This window comes from Anopheles stephensi, chromosome 3, assembly GCF_013141755.1.
Source record: "Anopheles stephensi strain Indian chromosome 3, UCI_ANSTEP_V1.0, whole genome shotgun sequence".
Taxonomy (NCBI): domain Eukaryota; kingdom Metazoa; phylum Arthropoda; class Insecta; order Diptera; family Culicidae; genus Anopheles; species Anopheles stephensi.
This window is the reverse complement of record NC_050203.1, coordinates 85,333,234-85,344,136: the sequence shown is the minus strand read 5'-3', so window position 1 is coordinate 85,344,136 and position 10,903 is coordinate 85,333,234. Positions and strand designations below refer to the sequence as shown.

Below are 10,903 nucleotides of genomic sequence, written 5' to 3'. Positions count from 1 at the left end.
TGCTAATAAAATGTGTTCTCGACCATTGTTAGTTGGCACATTAGTTTCAGCCCATATTGCACCTCTCAAGACTCTACATTGTCGAAGCCTGGGCCTCGGCCGGTTGCACACCTGAGCACTAACCACTAGTAAGCATCGTGCTCACACCCTCGCAAACTGTGGAGATGATCGTGCTGCAGCCTTAAAACGCCTGAGGCGTCTTTGGTAAAACAGGTTCCCGTGTTGCCGTGTTCCTCCGCCGCTTCTTCGGCCCTCCGCCGATCTGACATTCGTCTGGTTCGGTCGCTTTTTAAAAGGTTCACGACGGGGGCAACACGCAAGAACATCATAGAACCTCTGAGGGGGATATTGGTGGTCCCAAGTGACAGTTTTGAGGTAGAACCCATATGTTGCGGCTCAGAACCCCAAACTCTCTCTCTAATGAACGCAGCATCAGTGGTACGGGATCACAGTGGGACGTCAAGTAGAGGCATTGGGGACACGGAGCGAAGGAGGACGTTAGCGTGACGATGGATCCATACCGGGTTGTGCGTGTTCCTCCTTCGTTTGCCCGGTTTGCCAAGGAACCACTTTTTCTGTCCAAGAAGGTTGATCGCTCTTCCTTCTCGGATGGTTTTTATCTCTTTCTCTCTCTCGCTAAGTCTCCGGTTCGTGTTGATTTCATTGCTCCGGGGGCTTTTAGCTGTGGCCCAGCGTGTGAGCCGGTACGTGTGGGTGTGCGAGAGCGAGAATGTGTGTAGTCGCTGTGGGGATGCTGTGTGCTAGGGTCGGGTGCTGCCTGACAGCGACTCCGGTACGATACAGCAACAACAAAAAAACAGGTTCGAATCTCGGAGCTTTCGTGGCGTGCGATCAATTTCATCTGGCGAGAAGCGAAATCTGGCACGGCGAGAGCGTCCCGGGTCGGGAGAGCCGAACGGTGTAAGCGAGAAGCGAGCACCGGAAAGCTCGGAAGCCGGAGCGAGATGCCCAAGCCAAGCGCGGTCGTTCAGCGGTGAGCGAAAGCTCTCGGCACCGACACAGAGAGCCGGGCTCAGCGGCAGCAGGGCTCGCTCGTGCGTCTCCATATCGATATGCGTAGAAGAGCACAGGACGCTGGATACGGCAGAACAACCGAACGAACGCTGGTGCGCGCGCGCTTACCCGATAGTTTTGACACTGCTAGCGGCCGGATTTTTCCCCGGACGCTTGTCTTTTCGGCCCGGTGTTTTTCCCGCACCGTAGCGGAGCTTTCCGAGAGGTCCTGTGGTTCTAGCGTGGTGTTAGTGTGACAAGGACTTTCCCACGGGAGTGTGAGTGCAGACGTGTGTGTGTGTGTGAGGGTGCTCGTGCTTGTGTGAGTGTTTGCATTGATAAGAAGGCGACGTTTGCGTAGGAGTAGTGTGATACGGTACCGAATCCGAAATGAACATTCAAGCCGATTGACCAACTTCGTGTGCGTGCGTGTGAGTTTACAGATGTGTTCGCAAACAGAACAAACAACAAAGCGTCAAAGAATCCGAGCGTTGTAGAGTGGTTGATTGATAGCGGCCGTTTGAAGTTGACTGATAACGCGTTGTAAGGTGTGTGTATATGTGTATGTGTATGTGTTTGCCGTTGTGTGCCAGCCTTTAAACCAACAGAAAGTGCCGCAGCGCTGTGTGCCGAGGGGTCAAATGTTTGCCTAACTTACGGGGGTTTGTATTTGTGAAGGTCGTACAGCAACGCTCGGCTAAGCCCAACCAGGCGATCAGTGACCGTCGATCGTTGCCAGCACAGGAAGCACCGTGGGCTAGATGTTAGTGGAAGGTATTGGTGCCACCGCCGTCAGGAACGTATCGCCCGCCCCAGAACACATTCCTGTACCGTCCGTGTGCGTGCTCGGGATGGACCAGCAATCGAACGAGTCGACAGCAGTGGCCGTGGCGGCTGCAGCAGCTGCCGCAGCCGCCGCCGCCACGAGCCGCTCGGGCACTTCCACCGGAACGCAGGCGGGTGACTTTGCGGCAGCGGCCGCTGTAGTGTTGTCGTTGCAGAACACAATGGTTACCAGTCTGCAGCAAGCGGCTCTCATGCCGGCGAACTCTGCCGCCGCGGCCGCCCTCAATCTTCAAGCGCTCGAGTCCTACCTGACGTTGCAGAGGATTACCAGCAAGTCGGAGGTGTTACGTCTAAGTTCTAGCGGTGGACATGCGTCATCTCACCAGCGTAATCAACCCCTGCCTTCGATGCCCATAACTGGACCAGCTGCACAGACTTCTAACGATTCTAGCTCCGCCGGCGGTGATACGATCGGGGAGGACATGTTCATGGACACATCCGGACCCTCGATGCTGTTGCAAAGCGGAGAGCTAGCGGACGAACTTCCCGTACTGGACCAGGATGAAGATCTCAACTTCGACGATGCGGCCGACGACGCTTCCGACGGCAATTCGCTCGACAATGGCTATCCGAGCCTACTACTCAACGCCGCCTTCCATCACCAAATGACGGCGGACAAAATGAAAACCTTGGCAGCTGGCAGCGTCGGAACCGCAACCCCCGCGACTGTAAGCTCCGCCGCTTCGGGAAGTGTAAGCGCGAAAGAACCTCAAGCTCCAACGACGGCAGCAACGGCAGCACCCGGTGGTAGTGGCCAACGTCCCAAGAAGCAATTTATCTGCAAGTTCTGCAACCGACAGTTCACCAAGTCCTACAACCTGCTGATCCACGAGCGCACACACACCGACGAGCGGCCGTACTCGTGCGACATTTGCGGAAAAGCCTTCCGTCGCCAGGATCACCTGCGCGACCACCGGTAAGCCACCGACCGTCCGAAGGATTCCCTCTATAACCACTCCACCGTCTGTCCTGCCTGCTATCCTTCCTTCTATCTATTGTACCTAGATCTGTGTGTGTGTGTATTTTTGTTGTTGCTGATTTCGTATAAAATCCTATCACTGATCCTACACCTATTCGAAACGCTCACGCTCACCTTTTTGTTCTGATGTTTCTTCTCTCTTTTTCTTCCCGCTGTCCCTCATCCATACTGTGGAAAACGGCTAAATGAACCCTCCGAATATCAAGACTGCAACCGCATCCTAACTGCAGAACCATCTGAGAGTGAGCGAAAGAGATCAGAACAGGATAACAAGAAAAAAGGATAAGGATAGAGATAGATAGATGGATAGAGAGAGAGCGAGAGAGCAATTAGTTGTGATGTCCTTCCACAAGCGGTGTGAGCGACAAGTCTAGTAGTCAGGGATTTTTCTCAAATTCCATCGCTATCGTGATCTCGCCCAAACACACAAGTCACCCCAGTTACACAAACACGTACACACTCAAACACAATAAAGATATGCTTGATAATGGATAAGTATTGTTTCAAATCTATATATAACTGCTCATCGAGAAAAAGGGAATCGAGAAGGAAACACAATTCAAATGCCATTCAATTCATTATAGCAACGGGTTTATAGCAGATTAGCACGCGCGTTGCATCAGGTTTCTACTTCTGTTTAAAATCGCGGGTTTAAGGCTTTCCGATCGCTTCGCGCAAGTGAAGCTATATCATGAGCCATTTTCTTAAGTTCAGTAATGTCTTTGTTTTCTTTTGGTTTTTTTTTTCCTGTGATGCTTATTCATATACACGAGACACGTTTTGCTGGAATGGTTTAAATTTCCCACTCTTCAGACGTCTGCACGTCTTTAGCGTTCGTGTGTGCAATGTGCCATGTTTATAGATGCTTTTAAGATCGGTTACAGATTATGAAGGCATTAGCTGGCGTTTTGGTTGGTAACTAATAAAAAAAAGCCCGAAGGCTCACCATGAAGACAGGCCCAGAAGATAAGCGGGGCGACGGATTTTAGGTGTCCGCCGTTTTCCTCCTCTTTTTGTCTGTTCCCATTCTGGGTTGTGTGTGTGTGTGTACGAGTTGAAATGCGTTTTTCTTGATCGCATCGGATTCTCACCTTGTTGGTGAGCAAGCAGGTGGCCGATAATAAAGGTCAGGTTTTATTTTGTCATTTACAATTTATGTGGAAGGTTTCCGCGAGTTATGATAGGCTTTAACCCCAAAAGGAAGCAATGGAAGCGTAGTCATGATTTTTATAGCAAGTTTAATAAGGTTTTAAGGAAGCTGCAGAAGTCACAGAAAAGCGATTATTTAATATTAAAGAAGAATTTGAGCACCCTTCCCGGCGTCAGTACTCTCGAGCGCCCAACTTTTGCATCGCTTGGCCAAGTAGCGAAACTGATGATCACGCACGAAGCGTGACTACGAACATGATCACTTTGGCGCGAGTGGATCGCCTAATTTATGGCATCCATTTTCAGCTTCCCTTGCTCGGGTCTCTCTGCCCCATCCAACGCACCCCCGCGCTCCCCTCACGACCATCGATGAGGGGGTGGGTGTTGGTTGTTCCTTTTGCAGCCGTCAAGCAGCTCGAATCGAATCGAAAAGCGAAGCGAGAAGTAACTTCCATTTCTCATTTCGACGATATGTAAATTGATTCTCGACACTTTCGAAACCCTGCGGACTTCACGGCGTGTAGTAAGCTCTGTGTGTGTGTGTAGAAAGGGAAATGTGTGTCGCACATTTAATTTATGATTTTTCGATAAGTCGCACCCTCGCATCGGTTGTATGAGTAAAACCGTTGTTTGCGTTAGGATGAATAGCAAAGGCAGGAGTTAAAATTAATACAAAAAACACCCCAGAGACTCAACGGACATGAAAGGTAGAGAGAGAGAGAGAGAGAGAGAGAGAGAGTGAGTGCGAGAATGCAACGGCGTAAATTACTAATTCCCCTGATGGTCGTTGTCGTCGTCGTCGCCGTGTTGAAATCGCTGTTTGCAAGATGATAAATAAGTGGCATCGCCACTGACAGCTGGACGACCATTTTAGCGCTCAACTTGACACCGGCACCGATAAGGTGCATTATTCAAACGCAAATTCCTATCGTAACACGCCTCACAGGAGAAAACACTCACATAAGTGAAACGAAACAACACAAAGAAAGGTACAAAGCAGGGTTGAGACTCTGGAACAGGAGCAACAGTTTGGAAGTTTTTTTTGTCGGCAACTGTAGGACGCTAGTTAGTAGGATGGTAGTAGGATCCGATCCGCAGTTTATATTTGGCAGTTTGATTTCTTTAGCGCAGACAAAACAAAAATGGATGTGCGTGTGTTCCCGTGTGCGCTTGTGTCTGCACGCGAAGAAAGCTTTTTGGGCGTAAGTTAAGGTAGGTAGACAATTGTGATACTGTTTCGCTTTTGCTAATCTACTTAGCTTAACTTCACGCTTCACCTTTGACTTTTGTTTCCTCCCGATTCGCGCGTCAAACGAAGACACACGAGACTGGCGCAATCCTAATCCCACTTTTTCGGTATATTCACTACTAAAAACACACACATTAATATTTACCTTCTCTGTCACATTCATCGCTACTCATCTCATTGACATAGCCTTTTTTATAGCAAGTGTATTTTTATAGCTGCTAAAACTCAAGCGCTTAAATGACAGGATCGAAAAAGCAGAAAAGCCATTAAGTGGGCTATGAAAATATTAGACCTCTCCTCCTCAATCTCTCACACGCTCTAAATGGTTCTCAGCTCTCGGGTTGATTCATGATCATATTAGCCTGCTTTGTTTGATAATCTTTTATGGAAAATAAAAAAGAACCAATCAATTTGCACATTATTTAAACAATTTGGACCTTTCCAAGGTTCCTTTCCCTATTCGTTATTTGGCCGACGGCCTGGCTTTCCAGTGCGAGATTCTTCCTTTTCGCTTTTGGTCCCTGCTTCGATCCCTCTGTTTCAATCCCTCTCTTCCGGGCTCCCTATTTTATTATTTCGATCTGTCCGCGATGATCAACCGCGATCGAACATGTTCGTGCACGCGCGTTTTATAGGGCGCGCTCCGAAACGCCGGATCGCGATGACTAGACAATTGATGAAATCAATATAAAAATATTATGTTTTTATGCATCCGACATCTGTTAATGCTTAATCTTGTGCGCGATACAGGCACAAAACAACGGCTCGCACGGCAATCGCACGCCCGTTTCGGCCAGGAGTGTTTTCGACGATCCGGACCCGATCCCAATCCCATCGCCTGAGAAATAACCACGCATTACACACACACAACGGACAAGGAACGAACGGAAAAAAAACTCAGGCCCCCATAAACATCACCAGCATCTTTGCTTTTGCTCATTCTTCATTTTGGAGGTGGCCAGTGGATCTTTTTCCTTTTTTTTCTGCCCTTCTCGCGCGCTTTTCAGTTTATTTAGCATTTCGGTTTTCATCTTCACGGCTTTCAGTAACTTTCCTGTTTTTTTATTGTGTGGATCGTTTTTTTTTTCATTTCGTGGGGGACCTCTTATCGCTTTAAATACTTACCACTCACTAGCTTCATCTGGTGCTGGCCTTTTTTTCTCTCTCTCTCTGTGTGCCTTCCTTGGTCTTTCAACTTTGCGCTAAAATATATGATGGATATGGCTTTTCGTAGCTTTTTTTCTTTTTCGCCCGCCTGCACACGTTTTGTTCGTTTATTATGCCTTATTTTACAATTCTGTTATTCGTTTCGTGCTCTTCTTCTTTCCGTCTCAATCCACATAGCTACATTCATTCGAAGGAGAAACCGTTCAAATGTCTGGAATGCGGAAAAGGATTCTGCCAGTCGCGGACGCTCGCCGTGCACAAGATCCTGCACATGGAGGAATCGCCGCACAAGTGTCCGGTGTGCAGCCGCAGCTTCAACCAGCGCTCGAATCTCAAAACGCACCTGCTCACGCACACCGACATCAAACCGTACCACTGTATCGCCTGCGGCAAGGTATTCCGACGGAATTGTGACCTCCGGCGGCACAGCCTCACACACAATCTCGGTGCGACCGGGACCGGCACTGGCGGTGGGTTCGATCTGGCCGGTGCGGGCGCTTCGACTGCCGTCGGTCCGGAGGGCGGTGGCGAGAGCGAACCGGACGGATGTGAGCTCAAGACGGTGGATCTGATGGCGCTGGCCGATGTCGACTGATGGGGGTGTGTGTGTGTGTGTGCGGCGTGGCGTCAAAGGAGCGTGAAATGGTATTGTTTTGGAAAAATAACTGTAGATCGATAAGAAAAACCTGTGAAGATCGTATGTGAGTAATTTAACAGTGACTGATAGCGATAGGGTTCGTCGCTTGTAGTTTGTAGGCTAGCATTGAAGTCTTTCGTTACTTCGGAGGGAATATAGCTGAGGTCGTGATAGAATGTAAAATAAAACTAAATATAAAAACCTGAACCGCACTGTTACTGTGTGCCTTCCTAGACAAGCTAAGCCAGGCCAGGCTTGGCTTGGACTGATCTGTCGTTCTCTGAGAATTATTTCTTCCTTCCAATATGCATTTGTATGAGGTTAATAGAGTTAGGGCAAATCGTACGTTAGGAGCTGTTCCCGTTTAGTATACAATTATGTCAGAACTGTATGTACAATGGATGAACTATATTTTCGCTTATTTTATGGCGGACCATGTTTGTGTTAAAGTAAAGTGAAATAATCGCTAATTAGTCGTAAGGCAGCTAGCTGATATTAGCAATACATTCTCTCAAACAGAACTCCTCACGCTCTCGCTTTCTTTTTAAAGTGGCTTATGTTATCCGAAATGGCATTTTTATTCAATCATATTTCAGATGGAAGGTAATATTTTTTAAAGCAAATAGTACACCCCAACCCTTCACATTCATCATGTTTTATTATGTTTGTGGCAAATGTTCTCCTTTAGGACGATCTCGCTTTATTGCCGTATTTATCATGGGCTATCGTGTTGAGCGAGCGAAGACAGCGCAAAAAAATGGTTCCGCGCGATCTGTTCCCGAGACATTAGGACCCGATCAATTCTGGAGTCGCGCAAGCGAACACGAGTCTCTAATCAAACGAATGACAAAGCACACACAGCCGTATCAGTCTGCACTTGTTTGTTTAATGGGAGTTTATGCTGGTCGTTGGCAGGGCGACATGGGCGATAGATGGATGGGAACATGGACCCAGGACCCCCATGCCCCAAACCGTCCCCGAATGTGATCATGTTTCATCTCCGGCCAGGACAACATCGCGCGGAACTTGCCTTTTCGCCGTGCGCCGAGCTTCATTTGCGTACATTACCTTCGCTTAAGTATGTGTTTATTGAGTTTTCTTGTAAGTGCATCATGTGCGCGCGCGATGTTTATGGAGTAAATTTAATCCGGTGCAGATATCATCCCCGGACACCCGGTCAACTGGTTTTTTATTGAGTTGTTTATTGCACTGCCCGGCTAGTCTGGCTAGGGCTGGTACTACTAGCCCGTGGTCTAGGCGTGATGATAGCTCGCCGGATGGGTACGGTGGTGGTGCATCTTGTTGGCACATCTTCCATCTGCAGCCAACCGATCCCGGGGACATGCTCGCGGACAGGCACATAAATTATGCCACTCGGTTGGGTTTTGCTTGCTTGGCGGATTGGTGTGTTTTTCCTGCTTTTTCCTCCCGATTTTTCCTGCTCAATCTTGCCAAAGCAAGCGCAGGGAGTGCAACGGAAATGACAGAAATTGCACCGAGCGCGAAACGCCATTTAATCTTGAAACAGCGTGCGCTAATTTATGAACCTCGACCCGGGACGCGGTCCGCCACAATAAACTGATCTGATTGATTAAGCGATAATCAATCATGCACGTTTGAAGGTGCGATGGTGTTTGGACATAGAAGCAATTGTGGCATTATTTATGGTGGCGGAGATACCGTGCGTGCAAAAGATTTGTTCTTGAGGTTGAATGACAAAATATTATCTTTTCTATTGAATGTGTGAATAATAGAGCTTTAAAAGATTGAAGTGGTTAAAGTAGAATAAAGGAATTGAAGCTAGAGAGAAGATACCGTCGGAAGATCATCCATTGACTGTAAAGTTATCGTGATATAGTTCAGAGTTCTGCAGATACAACTTGGCTATAATATGAGTTAATGTAGAGCATCTCTGACTAAAAAGGCCAAACATTCTACCTAAAGATTGGTTAGCTCTTATCTAAACTCTAAGTCCGGAAGAAGGAACTGAACAATGTGAAATTTTCCAAAAGTTGTAGTTCAATTGAACTTTACAACCTCTTCTCTGGAGACTTCATGGAGACTAGATTCCAGATCTCTTCAAGGCGTAAGCAAAAGACTCGATGACTTAATAGCTCGATAGACCCACTAAACGACGAACCGAGGTCCTCATCAGCATAGACGAGAAAGTATTAGTTTGTAACAACAAGGGGCAGTCGAGATAAGGATTGACTTCAAATAACTCTTCCGAGTTCGAGATGTCATTCTGAGCTGTGTTCTTCTGTTGAGTCTGAATATGATGCTCTTCAAACAAGCTAACAAATTCTTACAATGTCCCTAAGCAACTTCAAACGAAGAATCAGCTTCGATAATTTCAGGCCAAAATCTGAGTGACGTCTGATCGTCCAAGGCATTAGTCCTCATGCATATGATCCTGCTGATTAGGGCCACAAGACATGATGTTACACATTGTACCACCCAAAATTGGAATCCAACTACTACAGCCACACTCCTCACCAGCCCTAACCTTATCGCTCCCCCAAAGCGCCAAAGTGTCACCAAGGGCCGATCGGTCATCCGTAAAAAAAAACGGCCCGGTGCTCCAAGAACACACATTGTGTGCGCGGAAGACAAAACAAAAAACGGCAAACAAGACGCGAACTGCTGACACGGACGGAACACCCATCCCGGGTGTGCACAGTGCAAACCTGTGCCGGGCGGAAGAAACCGGTCCTACAAAACAAAACAGATACAGCAACGACGACAACAACAGCAAAAAAACATGTCTCATCAAATGCCTAGCCTCATGTCTGTCTCTTCTGCTAGGCGTTCGGGCGCGCGCGTACTCGCTCGACTTCGGCCGAAGGAAACAAACGCGATGAAAGAGAACTGTCATTACCGGCAATCAGTGGAGACAAATTTCAGCATGATTAATAAATTATGAAGCCGTTTGTGCGTGTTTTTCCTCCCCCGTTTCGGGAGGACTACACCCCCACCCACAGCGGCCTCTCGGGGGCCCACAGATGCGGCCATGTTTGTCTCAATTTGCTCACCGCGCTGTGGCTCGGAGTGGCTGTGTCTCCTTTGTAGTGTCGCCGTGCTGCCTGTCCTACCTCCAATTGTGCGCTCGCGATTCTGGTTCAGTCCCCAACGGTGTGTAGGCAGCATGTTCTGACGAGCGTGTGTGTGTGTGTATGTTTGCACAAAAAGGGTGCTTTCTGGTTTGATCCGGAGATCCGCTGACAGACCAATAGAAATTAGCATACGGCTGGGCTCGGTCACGTCACTTCGAATTGGTGTCAGCACCTTTTTGGCAACTTGGCAACAGTTCAGCCCGATCGATCGGTTCGGTGTCTCCGTTTCGCTCTTGCCGCTTGGATCAATATTTTTACTGGCGGTGCAGAAGGTTGGAATAATATTGGCGAAAACATTGGACGAAAGACCCGGGGAGGTCCAACAACTCGCCTGCTGACTTGGTTATGATTACAGGACGCAGCTATTTAGAGCAAATAGTAATCGAGTTTCTTCGAGGTTAAAGAAGGCTCCGAAAGATCGTCCTCTATTATCTCGATTACACGAGGCTCACACGCTAGACGAGAAATTGCCTCAAAACGTCTTCATACCACTTCATCAACGCTATCCGTCAGCTGCTAGAAAACGGTTCCAACTCTATCATCGCCTCGTTTCAAAACCGCCTAGACTCTGCGGCCAGTTATCATTAGGATAAATATTGTTTCTTCCTACCGCAGAGGGCAAATCAGGCTGCTTGCTGCGCCATAAGGATGACACGTAAATTGGTAAGATTAGATCGAATAGTGAGCGCGTCACCCGGTCGGTTCGGAGGGCGTGTCTCGGCTGTAGTTTCGATGAAATCCCTCCGTAC

At 48.1% G+C, this 10,903-nt stretch overlaps 1 protein-coding gene across 1 annotated transcript; it reads left to right on the top strand.

Moving 5' to 3' along the window:
- Positions 1-639: 639 nt before the first annotated feature.
- LOC118513890 (protein sister of odd and bowel) lies at positions 640-7,562 on the top strand. The gene is made up of 2 exons (XM_036060204.1): positions 640-2,776; positions 6,582-7,562. The coding sequence occupies exons 1-2, from the start codon at positions 1,776-1,778 to the stop codon at positions 6,997-6,999; spliced, it is 1,419 nt and encodes a 472-aa protein (XP_035916097.1). The 5' UTR covers positions 640-1,775; the 3' UTR covers positions 7,000-7,562.
- Positions 7,563-10,903: the final 3,341 nt, after the last annotated feature.

What these genes read in the sequence shown, in the direction of transcription:
- LOC118513890 (XM_036060204.1), top strand. Translation starts at nt 1,776, where the DNA reads ATGTTAGTGGAAGGTATTGGTGCCACCGCCGTCAGGAACGTATCGCCC. An exon ending in GATCACCTGCGCGACCACCG is followed by an intron (nt 2,777 to 6,581) that starts GTAAGCCACCGA and finishes CAATCCACATAG; the next exon opens with CTACATTCATTCGAAGGAGA.